The 19,925-nt window shown below is 38.8% G+C and overlaps 1 protein-coding gene and 1 pseudogene across 1 annotated transcript in view; one reads left to right on the forward strand and one right to left on the reverse strand.

The window, feature by feature from the left end:
• Positions 1 to 19,925, reverse strand: part of LOC111159339 (RAB6A, member RAS oncogene family) — a 93,747-nt gene that overhangs the window by 32,476 nt on the left and 41,346 nt on the right. The window contains exons 2-3 of the mRNA XM_022521736.1: positions 3,948 to 4,019; positions 2,681 to 2,777 (exon numbers count right to left, since the gene is read on the reverse strand). Coding sequence (XP_022377444.1) covers positions 2,681 to 2,777; positions 3,948 to 4,019 — 169 coding nt within the window. The remainder of the gene's footprint in view (positions 1 to 2,680; positions 2,778 to 3,947; positions 4,020 to 19,925) is intronic.
• On the forward strand, positions 18,340 to 19,005 carry LOC111159423 (annotated as a pseudogene).

Raw genomic sequence — 19,925 nt, forward strand, 5'->3', positions numbered from 1 at the left:
CCCTAAAATGCTATTTTTTGAGAGTAGTTTTAGGTTCATAGCAAAACTAAAAGATGCAGAGAATTCCCATATACTCCTTTACCCCCACATATGCATAACACTCTCTATCATCAACATCCCCAGCCAAAGTGGTACATTTGTTACAGCTGATGAATGTATACTGACACTGATATATTTTTTAAGATAGATTTTATTTTTAAATTGTGGTAAAACATTTATCATAAAATATGATATTTTGGGGCACTGTGTGCCTCCGTTGGTTAGGTGGCTGACTTCAGCTCAGGTCAGGATCCCAGGGTCCTAGGATCGAGCCCCACATTGGGGCTCCCTGCTCTGTGGGGTGTCTGCTTCTCTCTCTCTCTACCCCTTTCCCCAGCTCACGTGCTCACTCTCTCTCTCTCAAATAAACTCTTTAAAAATAAAATGAAACGTAACCATGTTAAGTGTACAATTCAATGGCACTGATTATATCCACGATGATGTATAACTGTCAATACTATTTTTAAAGCTTTTTTATGACTTCAAAAACTGTACCCAATAAGCAATAACTTATCACAATGTATGGATATCCAACAATTTCTTTTTCCATTCATCTATTAATGGACATTTAGGTTGTGTCCACCTTTTGGCTGCTGTGAGTTCCTATATTCAGTTCCTCAGTATATACTGAACAGTGGAATTGCTAGGCCTTATGATAATTCTATTTAAACTCTGTGAGAAAATGCCACACTGGCTTCCACAGCAGCTGGACCACTTTAAGTTTCCAAAAGCAATGCATGAAGGTTCCAATTTTTCCACATTCTTGCCAGAATTTGATGTTTTCTTTTTTTTGTAATACTCGTCTTTAGCAGGTAGGAAATGGAATCTCTTTATGATTCTGATTTGCAATTCTCTAATGACTAATAATGTTAAGCATCTTTTCATGTGCTAACTGGCCTTTTGTACAACCTCTGTGAAGAACTATTCAAGTCCTATGCATTTTTAAACCGAGTTTGTCATTTTGTTATTGATATGCAGTTCTTTATAGATCCTAGATATTAAACCCTTCTCCCGTATGTAATTTTCAAGTATTTCCTCCCCCTCTGTAGGTTGAGCCTGGTGCTTTTATTGAAAATCACTTGTATGGCATCTGCGTGGCTCGGTCTGTTGAATGTCCGACTCTTGATTTAGGCTTGGGTCATAATCTCAGGGTCCTGGGATCTAGCCCCACATTGCACTTCACACTCAATGGGGAGTCTGCTTGAGTTTCTCTTTCTCCCTGTGTCCCTCCATGCTTTGTGCACAAGCTCACGCTCACACAGTCTCTAAAATAAATAAAGTCTTTTTTTTTTAGATTTTATATATTTATTTGACAGACAATAATCACAAGTAGGCAGAGAGGCAGAGAGAGAGGAGGAAGCAGGCTCCCAGTGGAACAGAGAGCCTGAAGTGGGCCTCGATCCCAGGACCCTGGGATAATGACCTGAGCCGAATGCAGAGGCCTTAACCCACTGAGCCACCCAGGCACCCCTAAAATAAATGAATCTTTTAAAAAATTTTTAAAAGAAAATCAGTTGTCAAGAGGTATGTGGATTTACTTATGAATTCCCAATTCTATTTTACTGGTCTATGTGTCTATCATTGTTCTGATTACTGTACCTTTGTAATAAATTCTGAAATCAGAGGAGTATGAGTCCTCCTACCTATTTTTTTTTTTTTTAAGATTTTATTTATCTGTCAGGGAGAGAGCAAGCATGAGCAGGGGCAGAGGGGTGGGAGGAGCACGCTCACCGCTGAACAGGGAGCCCAATGCATGGCTCGATTCCAGGACCCTGGGTTCATGACCTGAACTGAAGGCAGATACGAAACCGACTGAGCCACCCAAGAGCCCCACTTTTCTTTTTCAAGATTGTTTTGGCTTTTGGAATTTAGAATCAGCTATTTCTACACAAATGGCAGTAGAAATCTGATAGGGACTGCATTAAATCCGTAGATTACTTTCAGTAGTTAGTATCAACATCTTAACAATATTAATTCTTCTAATCCCTTTGCCTAGGATGTCCCTCCATTTATTTAGGTCTTTAATTTTTTTTTGAGTGTTTTGTAGATTTCAGTTATACACAGACTTTTATTAAGAAAGCAAGCAAGGGGAGCGCCTGGGTGGCTCAGTGGATTAAAGCCTCTGCCTCAGGTCATGATCCCAGGGTCCTGGGATCAAGCCGCGCCCCCCTTCCCCCCCCCCCCACCCCCCCACCCCCCACTCTGTCCCCCGCCCCAATCCGATTCTCTGCTCAGCGGGGAGTCTGCTTCCTCATCTCTCTGCCTGCCTCTCTGCCTACTTGTGATCTCTGTCTGTCAAATAAATAAAATCTTAAGGAAAAAAAAAACAAGCAAGCAAGCAAGGGGCGCCTGAGTAGCTCAGATGGTTAATCATCTGCCTTTGGCTCAGGTCATGATTCCAAGGTCCTGGGATCAAGACCCACATTGGGTTCCCTGCTCAGTGGGGAGCCTGCTTCCCTCTCTTCCTCTACTGCTCCCCCACTGCTTGTGTTCTCTGTCAAATAAAAATCTAAAGAAAGAAAGAAAGAAACCAAGCAACCTAGCTTTCCCCTTTATCCTAAACTATGTGACTATGTATTTCAATTACATTTCTATATATAGGTCTTAAATACACATAACCTAGGTATGAATTCCATCTTACAACATCCAGTCTGAAAATGTATATCCCGTTCTGCTATAGGCTGGGATAATGGGTTCATAAACTTGAATTACTGTGCAAAAGCATCTAACTGACAAACCTGTGGAATGCACAGGAATAGTATAGGACTATATTTAACAAATCTCACCCACAGAACCTCATTTAATCAGTCAAGATGGCAGAGGCAGCTAATTTTCTACAGAAATATCCATCATTCCCTTTCTTACTAAAACAATCATTGATTTAAATCCATACTTTTCCCACTAAAAAGACTACATTTTCCAACCTTGAGCTTTAAATAAATGAGGTTGACTCAGTTGAGGTGCACTCTTGGTTTTTCTCCTTTCCTTATTCTTGCCTGGATATGGGATACCATGGACAGAACTCCAAGAACCATTCAATAACATGTCTGTTTGCCTACCAATAACCTGTCTCTCTGCCTACTTGTGATCTCTGTCAAATAAATAAATAAGATCTTTAAAAAATAAAAATTTAAAAAATTTTAAAAAATAAAATTAATCTGAAAAACATAGCCTGTATCTGCTCTTCTTTTCAGTTAATTTTATTCTAAGCAGAACTACTATGGCACAAAAAAGTTAATCACCCAAAAGAATTAAGCCAACAGCAGGAAAAACAGAAAGAATGGATGCAAAACTAAACATTATCAGCTATTTCAGCATCTTGAATGTTACTGATGTGGAGCTAATTCGAATCTTCATAAAAGACGGATGACACATTAGTGCTGCCTCTTGCTGATCTTCTTTATAGAAATGCAGAAGACAATAATTGTATAAGAAACCAGAGGTTAGAGAAAATTCTCCCACATAATTTACAGCTTCACATTATTTTAAGTGTTGATTAATTCATTATTCACTGATTATTTGGGACTGTGCTGTTTAATTTCCACATTTTGTGAAACTCCCAAATCTCCTTCTGTTAATGATTTCTAATTACATCATTCATTTATTCTTGACTTTAAGTATAGATTAAAAGGTCACAGAATCCTAGGCTTGAACCACATAAGAGAATATCTACAATCACTCCTACTTCAATCCCAGATGGTAATCTGTGATTATCTTTCAATGGACTTTGGGAGAGGAAATAAAGAAATCAAATGCAAAGATTGAGGCCTATGAGCAAAATCAGCTATACTTGGTATTTATACAGCATTTTACAGATTACAGAAAGTGCTTTTATGTAAATAAGCAGATTTTTAAAAAGACCTTAAATAATACTTCTAACACAAAACAGAGACAACTACTAAATTAGCAAAAATAAAATACCTGATAGGTGTTGTCAAAACTGTCATACATGAATCTGGTGATCAAGGATGTCTTTCCAACTGAAATGAAAAGGAGAAAAGATTCACTCAGTTAACATATTACACTGGGTTCTCAAGTGATTCTTCTACAGAGAACAATTAAAGACATTGGGAAATATCTGCAATGGTTCTACTACTAATAATTTAGAAACATATAGCCCCTAGCTTGTTGAAACGCTTTTCTTTAATAAGAGATAACAATCACTCAAATTAAGAGCACAGGTAAAGAGAGTTTTATTTAGTAAAAGAGCTGAGGAAAACGAAAAGATGGAGGGAAATAATCAATTATGTTGACATCTCTAATTCACAAAAGGCCAAGCAGATACTACTTGGGCCCTAACAAAAAGAACTAGGATTGGACTTGAGAAAAAGCCTCTTTACATAGCAACAGTTGAACTATGAATTTATTAGTAAATAGTACATATAGTTTTCGTTTTTTAAAGAAATGTTCACCATCGTTTTCACATGAAAGAGTAAAATGGGGGGGGGGGCCCTGGGTGGCTCAGTAGGTTAAAGCCTCTGCCTTCGGCTCGGGTCATGATCCCAGGGTCCTGAGATCAAACCCCGCATCAGACTCTCTGCTCGGCAGGGAGCCTGCTTCGCGCACCCCCGCCCCCCGCCTGCCTCTCTGCCTACTTGTGATCTCTGTCAAATAAATAAATAAAATCTTAAAAAAAAAAAAAAAAAAGTAAAATGGGGGCGCCTGGGTAGCTCAGTGGGTTAAGCCTTCTCTGCCTTCGGCTCAGGTCATAATCTCAGAATCCTGGGATCAAGCCCCACATTGGGCTCTCTGCTCAGCTGGAAGCCTGCTTCCCCCTCTCTCTCTGCCTGCCTCTCTGCCTACTTGTGATCTCTGTCAAATAAATAAAATCTTAAAAAAAAAAAAAAGAGAGTAAAACGTATATATTGCATTTTACTGGTGGTACAGAAAATGACAGGAAGTGAAAATTATGTATATCATACCACCCATATATAATTAATGTTGGTATAGGTTTTCTGAAATTTTTTTATACATAAAAATATGTACTTAAAAGTACTTAAAACTTAAAAGTAAAACTCTAGAACCATTCACAGGAAAGCCAGAAAAAATATACATACTACTATTTTCTTTTCTTTCTTTTTTAAAGATTTTATTTATCCATTTGACAGACAGAGATCACACGTAGGCAGAGAGGCAGGCAGAGAGAGGGGGGGAGCAGACTCCCCACCAATCTGAGAGCCCGATGCGGGGCTCGATCCCAGGACCCTGAGATCATGACCCGAGCCGAAGGCAGAGGCCCAACCCACTGAGCCACCCAGGCGCCCCCTTACTACTATTTTCAACAATGACTGGATCTGTAAAAAGTAATGTAAAAATCTGAGGAGACAAGAGGCAATATGCATTTCACAGAGGGGGAAATAGTGGTGGATAAAAAGCTATATAAAATACATAATAAAGAAATATAAAATAGCTTGTTAAAAGTTTTTATTCAAAAGATTAAAAATTATTAAGCATTTTACTTTAAAAGATCGTAATCTCTACACCCAATGTGGGGCTTAAACTAGAGTTGCATGCTCTACTGACTGAGCCAGCCAGCTACCCCTAAGCATTTTTAAATATGATTCAATATGGAGTCCTGGTAAATATACTGCTCTTGTTAACCTCAAACCCAATGTAAAATAGTATGCAAACTTATAATGATTTGCTATATGTTGTTCTTCCTAAAAGATTATAAGCTCCAGGGGCACCTGGGTGGCATAGTCATTTAAGTGTCTAACTCTTGGTTTCAGTTCAGGTCATGATCTCAGGGTCCTGGGATCGAGCCCAGAGTCAGGCTCCCTGCTCAGAAGGGAGTCTGCCTCTCCCTTTCCCCTCTGTCCCTACCCCTGCTCATCTCGCTCGCTCTCTCGCAAATAAACAAAATCTCTTAAGAACAAAATTAAAAATTTACATACGTGTTTAAAGTAAAAATAACAATTTACAACATAGAGAATGTAATATTATCACAACTGTAACACAAAAGACAGAGACATAAATACAGTTACACTGTTGTAAGGTATCTATAGTTCATGTGGATAGTACAGTACAGTCTGTGAGAGGTTGATGATGCATATCACAAACCCTGGCAAATCACTAAAAATATATGCAAAAAAGGAACAGACAATAAGTTAACAGAGGAATGAAAATGGAACAGTAAAATAATTACAAAAATCAAATGAGACAAACCCAAATCCAGCCCTATCAATTTGTATAATATATGAATAGATTTAAAAACTCCAATTAAGGGATGCCTGGGTGGCTGGGTTAAGCGACTGCCTTCAGCTTAGATCGTGATCCCACGGTCCTGAGACTGAGCCCCACATCCGGCTCCTTGCTCAGCGGGGAGCCTGCTTCTCTCCTCCCTCTCCTGGTTATTCTGTCTGCTTGTGCTTCCCTCTCTGTATTAAAAAAAATTCTTAAAAAGAAAAAAAATTAAAATTCCAATTAAAAGGCAAGATTTTCAGAATAAGAAAATAAGAAGATACGATAAGAAGACACAAATATTTGCTTTCTGAGAAAGACACACTTTAAATACAAAGAAACAAAAAAGTTTAAAACAGAAGGGCATAAAAATCTCCCAACAAAGAAAACTCTAATTAATCATTTAAGGGGGAGCGTCTGGGTGGCTCACTGGGTTAAAGCCTCTGCCTCCGGCTCAGGTCATGATCCCAGGGTCCTGGGATCCAGCCCCCAATCGGGCTCTGTGCTCAGCAGGGAGTCTGCTTGCCCCTCTCTCCCTCTCTGCCTACCTCTCTGCCTACTTGTGATCTCTATCTGTCAAATAAATAAATAAAATATTTTTTAAAAATCATTTAAGGGAATAGGACCGATCTTACATAAACTATTTTTTTAAAAGAAGAGAACAAGAACACTTTCCAATCATGACATGGGATGAGCATAACCCTAACAACATTACAAAAAAAATCAAAATTATGGATCAGTATCTGTCATCAACACAAGACTCAAAATTCCTTAACAAAGTATTAGCAAATCAAATCCACATATAAAAGAGTATTTATTTATTTTAGAGAGAGACTGTGTGGATGAGTGGGGGTGGGGGTGGGGGGAGGAGACAGTCTTAAGAAAACTGTGTACAACAGAGCCCACAGCGGAGCTTGATCTCACCACCCTGAGATCACAACCTGAGCCATAATCAAGAGTCGAGGCTTAACCAACTGCACCACCCAGGTGCTCCCAAATCCGTATGTATATACAAAGATACCTCTTAAGTAGGGATTATCCCAGAAATAAAAGGTTAATAAATCATACAAAGTCAATTAATGTAATCCAAATGTTAACAGAATAAAAAAGAAAATCCTAAAGTTCATCTCAATATACTCAGATGAAGTATGTGACAAAACTCACCAGATTCATGATGAAAACTCAAAGCAAACTAGCAAACCAGGAAAGGAGATGGCAACAATCAGATAAAGAGCATTTACAAAGAAATCTATAGTTAACATCATACATAATGCTAAACTCTAAATGGTTTCCTCCAAAGAATGGGGGTAGAAAGCAAGGATGTCCAATCCACCACTTCTATTCAGCGTGAGTACTGGTGGTCTTAGCCAGTGCAATAATGGTAAGAAAAAGAAATAAAAGGCACACAAAATGATATTGTTTCTTTCACTGATGACATGACTAGTCGTGCAAAAGAATCCTAAGACACATGGGGTGCCTGGGTGGCTCAGTGGGTTAAAGCCTCTGCCTTCGGCTCAGGTCATGATCTCAGGGTCCTGAGATCAAGCCCCGCATTGGGCTCTCTGCTCAGCAGGGAGTCTGCTTCCCCCCTCTCTCTGCCTGCTTGCGATCTCTGTCAAATGAATAAATAAAATCTTAAAAAAAAAAAAAAAAAGAACCCTAAGACACTAATTTTAAAAATCTACTAAAACTAGGGGCAACTGGGTAGCTCAGCTGGTTAAGTGTCAAGACTCTTGACCTCAGCTCAGGTCTTAATCTCAGGGTTGTTGAGTTCAAGCCCCGCACTGGGCTCAACACTGGGGGTGGAGATTACTTAAAAAAAAAAAAAAAAAAAAAAAATCAACGACAACTAGTAAATTTGGCAAGGTCTCAGTACAGAAGTTTGATATACAAAAATCAATTGCATTTCTAATACTAGAAGCAAACAGAAAACCAGACATTTCAAACTACACTGTGGTAACAACAGAAAATATAAAACAACTGGGAATAAATTTAACAACATGTGTAAAAACTCTACCTTGAAAACAAAACACTATGTTAAGGGGATACCAAGAAAATCTAAATAAATATAATAGCATATACTAGTTTAAAAGTAATCAATACTAAAAAAAAAAAAGTAATCAATACTGAGATATCAATTCTCTCCAATTTACAATTTCAACATAATCTCAATCATAATCCCAACAGCCTCTGAAAAACAGCAAATGACAAGATGGTTCTGAAGTTCATATGAAAATGGAAAGGATCTAGAATAGTTAAAACAATCCTGAAAACAGTGAATAATTTTCAAGATTCTACCATATTTAATCTCAAAATTTACCATGAAACTGCAGTAATCCAAATAGTATGGTATTTGCTTAGAAACAGACAAACAGATCAGTGAAACAGAACAGGATCCAGAAATAAACAAACAAACAAAAATTTCTAGGCTGTTAATAAACATCTCTATCCCTGTGAGACAAATACTTTTTCGCCTACCTTATCCCCCAACAAAAGGGCCTGAAAACTGACAATTTTAATTTTCTCACATTAGCACCTCAAGGACAGTTTTTTTTTAAGATTTTATTTATTTATTTGACAGAGATCACAAGTAGGCAGAGAGGCAGGCAGAGAGAGAGGAAGGGAAGCAGACTCCCTGCTGGGCAGAGAGCCCAATGTGGGGCTCGATCCCAGGACCCTGGGATCATGACCTGAGCTGAAGGCAGAGGCTTAACCCACTGAGCCACCCAGGTGCCCCTCAAGGACATTCTAACAAAATTAACTACAAATTAAAAAAAAATCTTAAACAGCTTTCCAATATGAAATTAACATTTTGTTTCCAAACATCTACACTATAATGACACTATTAAAATATCACAAATGCTTTAGGTAACAAATGCTGTCATCCTAATCCCTAACCTTTCCAAAAATTAAGTAGAGATCTAATTCTTTTCTGCCAATTCTTGTTTAAAGAAAAGCTTTAATTTTGCTAGCAGCAGAGAAAAGTAGCACTGGGATGGAATTCATTCAATACAATTAACCTGAAAAAGTAAAATTTTCTTTTTTTTTCTTTTTTTTTAAAGATTTTATTTATTTATTTGACAGAGAGAGAGAGATCACAAGCAGGCACAGAGGCAGGCAGAGGTGTGGGGGAAGCAGGCTCCCTACTCAGCAGAGGGCCCGATGTGTGTCTCGATCCCAGGACCCTGAGACCATGACCCGAGCCGAAGGCAGAGGCTTAACCCACTGAGCCGCCCAGGTGCCCCAAAAAGTGAAATTTTCTAAGTGATATGGCAGCAAGGAAGATTTCAGAGAAATCTCAAGGTAGCTCTATTTCCTTACTGCCAATCCTTATAAAAACTTTTCACTGGTAAAAATAGAACCTGCAATCAATCCTAATTCTGGGTAATTTGTCTCTACAACTGCCATAAGATCTAAGGCCTAAATAAGTTTATTTTGTAGAAATATATTTTTTAAAGCTCTTTTAATAATATTTTTATGTATTTATTTGACACAGACAGAGAGTACATAAGCAGGGGGAGCTGAAGAGGGAGCAGAAGCAGGCTCTCAACCAAGCAGGGAGTTCGACGGGAGTTCGACGTGGGACTTGATCCCAGGACCCTGGCATCAGGACCTGAGCCAAAGGCAGACACTTAACCAACTGAACCACCCAGGAACCCCTATTTTAGAGAAATATTTAAGATGTTGCCTGGATGGTTCAGTCAGTTAAGCGCCTGCCTTCAGCTCAGTTCATGATCCCCGGGTCCTGGGATGGAGCCGGTCAGGTGCCTTGCCTCAGCAGGGAGTCTGCTTCTCCTTCTCTCTCTGCTACTTGCTCTTTCTCTCAAATAAATAAATAAAATTAAAAAAAAAAAAGAAAAAGAAATATTTAAGAATAACTTAAGAAGGTATGGGTAAATGTCTTTGTTTTTTTTTTTTTTAAAGAGGGATTCAAAAAACTTTAATGAAGGGTCTCTATGAAGCAAGCAAAAACCAAAAAGTGCTTTCAAGATATACTTTATTTTTATTTTATTTATTTTTTTTTTTTAAAGAATTTCTTTATTTATTTGACAGAGATCACAGTGGGCAGAGAGGCAGGCAGAGAGAGAGGAAGGGAAGCAGGCTCCCTGCTGAGCAGGGAGCCCGACGCGGGGCCCGATCCCAGGACCCCGGGATCATGACCCGAGCTGAAGGCAGAGGCTTTAACCTGCTGAGCCACCCAGGCGCCCCTCAAGATATACTTTAAAAAGGCATTTATGCTTAGTCCAGGGCTCTTTTTTCTTTAAGATTTATTTATTTGAGAGAGAGCGAGAGAGAGAGCACGCGCACATGAGCACACAAGCAGGGAGAGCGGAAAGGGAAAGAATCTTCAGCAGGCTCCCTGCGGAGTACAATGCTCAATGTGGGGCTCAATCTCAAGACCCTGAGAGCATGACCTTAGCTGTAACCAAGAGTCAGATGGTCAACCAACTAAGCTAGCCAGGTGTGTCCAGGGCTCTTTTTTCATTATATTATTTGTATTATGCCAGATACTGCACAGTGTTTCAGGATTATTTTTTTATTCTCAAAACCACTCAAAGAGTCACTGCAGCCTTAAGAAGTAAGGTTACTCTACTTTTTAGGATATTTTTTCTTTACATAGAACAGATCAGTTCCAAAAACCTATAACCCCAGTCTAACCATATAGAAAAAGAACAAATTCCAATGCAGAAGCATCCTAGAAAATACTTGACCAGTACTGCTCCAACTGTCAAAGTCATTAAAAATCTGAGAAACAGGGCACCTGGGTGGCTGAGTGGGTTGAGCCTTTGCCTTCAGCTCAGGTCATGGTCTCAGGGTCCCGGGATCAGGCCCTGCATTGGGCTCTCTACTCAGCGGGGAGCCTGCTTCCCACCCCCCACCCCCGCCTGCTGCTCTGCCTACTTGTGATCTCCCTCTCTCTGTCAAATAAATAAATAAAATCTTAAAAAAAAAAAATCTGAGAAACTGTCACAGCCAAGAGGAGCCTAAGAAGACATAAAACTAAGAAAATAGGATATCTGATAGAATCCTGGAACAAAGGACACTGGGAAAAACTAAGGAAATCTAAATAAATTATGGATTTTACTTAATAACATACAATACTGGTTTGTTAATTATGAAAAATGTACAATATTAACAAAGATGTCAGTAATAGGAAAAATTGGGTACAGGTTTGTTTACAGGAACTATACTACCTTTTCAGTTTTTCTGTAAACCAAACTATTCTAAAAAATAAAGCCTATTTAAAAATTGTTTTATTCATTATTCATACGCCTTTAAAATAAACCAAACAAAAAGGCAGATCAGTGGTTTCCTAGGGTTAGCAGACAAAGTAATCTTTTAGGGATGATGGATATGTTCTTTATTTTGTGGTGATGGTTGCACTGTCAATACTCACTGAACTGTATAATTTTTTTTTAAAGATTTTATTTATTTATTTGACAGACAGAGATCACAAGTAGGCAGAGAGGCAAGCAGAGAGAGAGGAGGGGAAGCAGGGTCCCTGCTGAGCAGAGAGCCCGATGTGGGGCTCGATCCCAGAACCCTGGGATCATGATCTGAGCTGAAGGCAGAGGCTTTAACCCACTGAGCCGCCCAGGTGCCCCCGAACTGTATAATTTATTTTTTTTTAAGATTTTTTATTTATTTTATTTGACACACAGAGATCACAAGTAGGCAAAGAGGCAGGCAGAGAGGGAGGGAGGAGGAAGCAGGCTCCCCGCTGAGCAGAGAGCCCAATGTGGGGCTCGATCCCAGGACCCTGGGATCATGACCTGAGCCGAAGGCAGAGGCTTTAACCCACTGAGCCACCCAGGCGCCCCCGAACTGTATAATTTAAATAGACGAAGTGTATTGTCTACAGACAATAGGCTTCCTCGGTAAAACTGATAAGGAAAAATAATGTGTCACAAAACAGCCTCAAAAAAACCCAAAAGAGCAAAGGTTTCATGTGGCCAGAAAACTTCTAAAAGACAGCCTTCTGGGAGAGTGGGCTCCTAGGTGTTCTGACTGTAATACTAAAGAAACACATTTAAAATCCTAACCCAGACACAATTACATAACTGAAATAAAAGTTTTATGAAACAACTGCTATGAACTATGCATTCTGATTATTTTCTCTCCATTGTCTTCTTATAGGCTACTCACTATAACAGTTATTGATAGGATGTTAAGGTTTCTGGGATTGGCTTTAAAATATTACTATGGGGCGCCTGGGTGACTCAGTGGGTTAAGCCTCTGCCTTTGGCTCAGGTCGTGATCTTGGGGTCCTGGGATCGAGCCCTGCATCTGGCTCTCTGTTCAGCAGGGAGCCTGCTTCTCCCCCTTTCTCTCTGCCTGCCTCTGCCTACTTGTGATCTCTATCTGTCAAATAAATAAAATCTTTAAAAATAAATAAAGTAAAATAAAATAAAATATAGTATTACTATGGATGACGCAGGAACGTGTGTGTGTGTGTGTGTGTGTGTGTGTGTGTGTTACTCGAGCACGTGTTCTCTCACTAAAATGACTGAGTCAAATCTTTAAAAATATTCCTATGGTCATTAGTGTCTGCTTCCGAAACCCAAAGGGTATGAGCGTCAGTATTTTATCAAGTGTGATATTATTTGTAGGGGTTTTTTGGGGGGTGAGTGGGAGGGGTATGGGTAAATATCTTTAATCAGATTTTAATACTTCACTTCTGCTGTTAATTAAAAGTTTATAGCTAATTACAAACAGGTTTTGAATTTTGTGAAATGCTTTTTCTGCATCTACGGAAATTTTACTCCTTTATGTTAATGGGAGTGAATTAGAATGACTTTCAAATATTAAGTCAGTCTTGCTTGTATAACTGATTTTTTTTTAAAAGATTTTATTTATTTATTTGACAGACAGAGATCACAAGTAGGCAGAGAAGCAGACAGATAGAGAGAGGTGGAAGCAGGCTCCCTGCAGAGCACAGAGCCCGATGTGGGGCTCGATCCCAGGACACTAGGACCATGACCTGAGCCGAAGGCAGAGGCTTTAACCCACTGAGCCACCCAGGTGCCCCTAACTGATTTTTTTTTTAATGACAAGATTACAGTGCCTGCGTGGCTAGGCTGCTTGAGTGTCCAACCCTTGATTTTGGCTCAGGTCATGATCTCATGATCAAGTTGTGGGATCAAGCCCTGCACTAGGCTCCACCTTCAGCAGAGCATCTGCTTGAGATCCTCTCTCTCCCTCTATCCCTCCCCACCAATGCTCTCTCTCACATTTAAAAAAAAAAAAAAAACTTTAATAAAAAATAAAAATAAATGGCAAGAGTATAAAAAAGGAAAATTATAGGCCAATACCACTCATGACCGAAGATGCAAAAGAATCTACAAAATTTTTAAATAAGTAAATTTAGCAATGCCCAGAATACAAAGTCACATACAAAAATCAACTGTATTTTCGTACACACTAGCAGCAACTGAAAAATGAAACTTTTTTTTTTAAAGAGTTTTTATTTATTTATTTGACAGAGATCACAAGTAGGCAGAGAGGCAGTCAGAGAGAGAGAGAGAGAGAGAGGGAAGCAGGCTCTCCGCTGAGCAGAGAGCCCGATGCGGGGCTCGATCCCAGGACCCTGGGATCATGACCTGAGCCGAAGGCAGAGGCTTTAACCCACTGATCCACCCAGGCGCCCCAAAAATGAAACTTTAAAAATACTGTTTATGAGAATATCAAAAACAAGATACCAGGGACACATGCGTGGCTCAGTTAAGCATCTGCCTTTGGCTCAGGTCATGATCCAGGGGTCCTGGGATCGAACCCCACGCAGGCTCCCTGCTCATCTGCTTGGCCCTCTCCTCTGCCCCTTCCCCCCACCACCCCTAGTACTCTCTCTCTCAAATAAATAAAATCTTAAAAAAAAAAAAAAAAAAAAAAAAAGGAGAGAGAGAGAGAGACCTAAGTACCTAAAACAAATATGTGTAAGAATTCTACACTGAAAATTGCAAAACATTGCTGAGAGAAATTATAGAAGACCTAAATAAATAGAGAAATATACCATGTCCAAGGATTAGAAGACTCGTTCTTTCAATATTGCTAAATTCAATGCACCTGCAATGTTTAAAAAAAGGCAGGGTTTTGAATAGTTTGTTTGGGATAAACTGACAGATTCAAAAACTTACCTATAAAAGCAAATAACTTAGGGGTGCCTGGGTGGATCAGTGGGTTAAGCCTCTGCCTTTGGCTCAGGTCATGATCCCTGATCCCAGCGTCCTGGGACTGAGCCCTGCACTAGACTCCCTGGTCAGCGGGAAGCCTGCTTCTCCCTCTGCCCCTACTTGTGCTCTGTTTGTCTCTCTAATAAATAAATATTAAAAATTTAAAAAGGAAATAACTTAGAATTGCCAATCTTAAAGAATAAAACTAAGGAACTTACATTACCAGATTTCAAGATTTACTATAAAGCTACAGTTCTAGGGGGCCCTGGGTAGCTCAGCTGGTTGAGCATCTGCCTTCGGCTCAGGTCACAGTCCCCAGGTCCTGGAATTGCACCTGGCGTCAGGTTCCCTGCATCTGCTTCTTGCTCTCCCTCTCTCAAATTATTAAAATCTTAAAAAAAATTTTTTAAAAAGCTACAGTTTTAAATAAGACAATGTGGTATTAATATATATATATAGACAAATAGGCCAGCAGAACAAAGTCCAGAAACAGATCCACATGTGTATGGCCACTTTATTTATGACAAAGTTGTGTCAACAGAATTCAGCAGGAAGATAAGGGACAACTCAATATCTGAATGGAAAATAAAAAAGAACCCTGACCCCTAAAACACTTCACACAGGACACAAAAAATTAATTAAGATGGATCACAGCCCTAACTGTAAAAGCTTAAACCTTAAAGCTTCAAAAGTACAGGATAATACCTTTATGTGCTAGGGGAAGCAGAGATTTCTGAAACAGGACTCAGAAAGTAATAAGAAAGAAAACTATTTAAAAGATGAACTTCATCAAAATTAAAATTTCTGTTCATCTAGAGACAAAGAGTGAAAAGGCAAACCCAGATTGGGAGATATGTGACAGAAATGACCTATATCTTCATCTGAGTGGTAGCTATAAGGATGCATAAGTATGTTAACTTTTCAACAAGTCATATACTTAAGATTCGTCCCTTTTCTGCCCTTTACTGGATGATACACTTCGAGAATCTTAAAAAAAAAAAAAAAAAAAAAAAAAGTAGGGGCGCCTGGGTGGCTCAGTTAAGCTTCTGACTCTTGATTTTGGCTCAGGTGGTGATCTCATGGTCCTGAAATGAATCCCCACATTAGGCTCCCCACTCAGTGGGGAGTCTGAGATTTTCCCTTCCCTCCTTCCTCTACTCCTCCCCACTGCAAGCATTCTCTCTCTCTCTGAAATAAGTAATTAAGGGGTGCCTAGGTGGTTCAGTCGTTAAACTTCTGCCTTTGGCTCAGGTTATCACCTGAGGGTCCTGGGATCAAGCCCACCATCAGGCTTCCTGCTCTGGGGAGCCTATTCTCCCTCTCCCACTCCCTATGCTTGTGTTCCCTCTCTTGCTGTGTATCTCTCTGTCAAACAAATAAATAAAATCTTTAAAAATATATATTTTATTTATTTGACAGAGAGAGAGCACAAGTAAGCAGAGTGACAGGAGGAGAAAGAACCAGGCTCTCTGCTGAGCAGGGAGCCCGATGCAGGGCTCAATCCCAGGACCCTGGAATCATGACCTGAGCTGAAGGCAGCCACTGAACCGACTGACCCACCCAGGCACCCCCCAAAAAAGAGATAAAATCTTAAAAAAATTTAAAAATAATAAAATAAAATAACCTAAAAAAGGGTAAAACTCTTCATTATATGTATGTTATTTTAAATAAAAAATGTATACCTGTATGAGGGTTTTATTTACCTTCTGTTATATTGTCAAAGTTGCAGTCTAAACATGAGAAAAAAACAGACAAACCCAAACTGGGGAGGATATTCTTAGGCAAATCTGGCCTCAAGAATTGTTAAAAAATCAAACAGACAGAACTATCACAGACCAGAGGAAACCCAGGAAATGGGAAAACTAAATACAATGTGGCACCTGGACTGCATCCTGGAGAAAGAAGATTAATGAAAAAACTAGTAAAATCCAAATTATGTCTAGAGTTTGGGTATAAATATTAATATACCAATATCAGTTTCTCAGTTTGGGTAAAGTTACCATAGTAATACAAGATGCTAAAAAGGGATAAACTAGTTAAGGGGTAAATGGGAACTATATAATGTTTGCAATTTTTCTGTAAATTTAAAAATTAATCCAAAATAAAAAGTTTATCAACAAAGGTAAAGCATATATATATGATCTCTAAATAAAAACTTTCAGGGGCACCTGACTGGCTCAGTCTGTAGAACATATGACTCTTGATGTCGGGGTTGTAAGTTCAAGCCCCACGTTGAGTGTAGAGATTACTTAAAATAAAATCTTTTTAAAAAAAAAAGTATAAAGATTTGTATTCTTCACTATATATACATTATGCCTAAATTAAAAAAAAAAAAAAAAATCTAACAAGCCTCAGAGCTGGTACTTATACTACAGCTTGATCCCTAAACAGTATCATCCCTAAACAATGGGTCACAAGATTCTGGTTACCTGATACCAACAGTAAGCTTAGGTAACAGTGTCCTGACTCTGAAGTATACTAACATCCATTTGAGTAAATCTGTCATTCAAGTTCAGTAAGACCACAATAAAAGTCAGAAAGCAGAGACTTTATCAACCTTACATAGACCTATGAACTATTCTATTCTTGCTAATAAATGGTTAATAAACATCTATTATGTATGGCAGAAAAAGGGAGAAAAGGAAAAAAATGATGTAGGGAGGGAGGTGGGTAGCTAACTAAATCAGGGTACCACGGAGGAAGCAGGTGAGAGAAACAAAATAAGAACTGGCAAATTGTTAATAACTCAAGTTTTATGATAGTATTTGGGGATTGAAAACTGAAACCAATTACACTCACAAGGCTTACTGTCTTCATAAACATGACTTTACCACTCTACTGTTATCAACCTGACTTTACTATTCCAGGAAATTCTTCTTTAGGAAAATAAAAGTTGCAAATAACTATTATTCCTTTCTGTTAAGCCACCCAATTTGTAGTAATTTGTTAATGTAGCCCCAGGAAACTAATATAGCTACTAAGTATTATCTCACTTACCATGGTAAGCAATAAACTCAGATTTACCTTAATAGTAGGTTGTTTGGGTGCCTATTTTTAGGAAGTCAGCACTGAACGGAGTTCATTATACTATCTGAACTATTGTGATATATGTTTGAAACTATTCATAATAAAAAGTATTTTAAAATGTTTTCAGAACATATCATATCATGGTCCCAATGTGAAAATCACTACTTCACAATTAAACCATGACAAAGAATGTTCTGTCATATTCTAACTCAAATGTCCTATTTTCTGCAAAGCCTTTATCCAAATACCCTAAGTCTTTGCAGCTCCATTCTCTATGCTATCCTAACACTTGGTACATACAACCTTAACTACAGCCCTTTCCCTTAGGTTGAATGGGTCCTTCTCTCAATGAGTGAGCCCTGACTATAATGGTAACAAAGGCTATGAAACCTAAATAGTACTGTGTTACTTTTTCTCATTTAAAATGGAAGAAGCATTTTGGGCATTTTATTTCAAACTCCAGTATTAGTAAAGCTAACAAAAAACACTCCATGAGGAGTCTAAACCAGAACAGGGTTTCCTACCGCTCCACTTGGTAGTATTTATCAAAAACAGCAATGTGCAGTTGGATCCAGCATGCAGTTTAATCTGAACAAGTATCTGAAGAAAATAACTAGACAAGTACATAAAGATTTAGGTGTAAAACTAGTCACTATAAGAGTAAAATTTAGATATAGCTTACTTTTCAACAGGTCCATGGTTATATAAATTATGGTATCTTCATAAGGTCCACAGTATTAGATATCTATTCAGATTGCTACAGAAATCTTAGTGCCATCAAGTTGTTTTAAAAAAAAAAAAGAAAGCTATAGCTACAGAGCGGAGAGAATGAGGAGGCTGCTTCTGGCTCCTGCTCTCACAGCCATTGCAGTACACTGAGCTCCACAGAGACAGAGCCAGGGCAAGTGAGAGCCAGAGGGGCACTGGGTGACTCTGTGCCTCGCTGAGGAAAATAATTAAACATGGGCAAAGGAGATCCTAAAAAGCTGAGAGGCAAAATGTCATCATATGCATTCCTTGTGCAAACTTGCTGAGAGGAGCACAAAAAGCAGCACCCAAATGCCTCAGTCAACTTCTCTGAGTTTTCTAAGAAGTGCTCAGAAAGGTGGAAGACCATGTCTGTGAGAAAGAAAGGAAAATCTGAAGACATGGCAAAGGAGGACAAGGCCCGTTATGAAAGAGAAATGAAAACTTATATTCCCTCTAAAGGGAAAACGAAAAAGAAGTTCAAGGATCCCAATGCACCCAAGAGGCCTCCGTTGGCCTTTTTCTTGTTTTGTTCTGAGTTATCGCCCAAAAACCAAAGGAGAACATCCTGGCCTATACACTGGTGATGTTGCAAAGAAACTGGGAGAAATGTGGAATAACACTGCTGCAGACGACAAGCAGCCTTATGAAAAGAAGGCTTCTAAGCTGAAGGAAAAATATGAAAAGGATATTGCTACATACCGAGCTAAAGGAAAAGCCTGATGCGACAAAAGAATGATTTGTCAAGGCTAAAAAGAGCAAGAAAAAGAAGGAAGAGGAGGATAAGGAAGATGAAGAGGATGAGGAGGAGGAAGATGAAGACGAAGAAGATGATGAGTAAGTTGGTTCTAGCGCAGCTTTTTTTCTTGTCTATAAAGCATTTAAACCCCCTGCACACAATTCATTCCTTTTAAAGAAAAAAACTGAAATGTAAGGCTGTGTAAGATTTGTTTTTAAACTGTACAGTGTCTTTTTTTGTATAGTTAACACACTACGGAATGTGTCTTTAGATAGCCCTGTCCTGGTGGTATTTTCAATAGCCACTAACCTTGCCTGGTACAGTATGGGGATTGTAAACTGGCATGGAAACTTAAAGCAGGTTCTTGTTGGTGCACAGCACAAATTTGTTATATATGGGGATGGTAGTTTTTCATCTTCAGTTGTCTCTGATGCAGCTTCTACAAAATAACTGTTGTTCTATTAATTGAATACCACTCTGTAATTGCAAAAAAAAAAAAAAAAGTTGCAGCTGTTTTGTTGACTTTCTGAATGCTTCTAAGTAAATACAATTTTTTTTATTAGTATTGTTGTCCTTTTCATAGGTCTGAAATTTTTCTTCTTGAGGGGACGCTAGTCTTTTGCTTTTGCCCATTTTGGATCACATGGATTATTACAGTGTTTATCTTTTCATATAGTTAGCTCATAAAAAGATTTGTCTGCACCCTGCATACTCATGAGGAGGGTAATAAAAGTTGAATTGAGACAGTTTTCACCCAGAACTGAAACTCAAATCTTGATCAATTGATACCAGATCTCACATAGCCCAGGCATGTTTATAAAGTGAAGAGTAATGAGTCTAGTCACACCATGGGATTAGTAGAATCAAACATTTTGAAAAGTCTGTCCTTGAAGGACTAAGAGAAAAGTATGTTCTAATCTTTACATAAGGACTCTACATTCTTTAACTCCCATTACCATGTAATGGCAGTTACATTTGCAGTCCCCACATTAAAGACGACCTGAGAATGTATCCCCAAAAGC

The sequence above is a fragment of the Enhydra lutris genome, unplaced genomic scaffold (genome assembly GCF_002288905.1).
Source record: "Enhydra lutris kenyoni isolate GAN:26980312 unplaced genomic scaffold, ASM228890v2 scaffoldscaffold68, whole genome shotgun sequence".
Classification (NCBI taxonomy): Eukaryota; Metazoa; Chordata; class Mammalia; order Carnivora; family Mustelidae; genus Enhydra; species Enhydra lutris.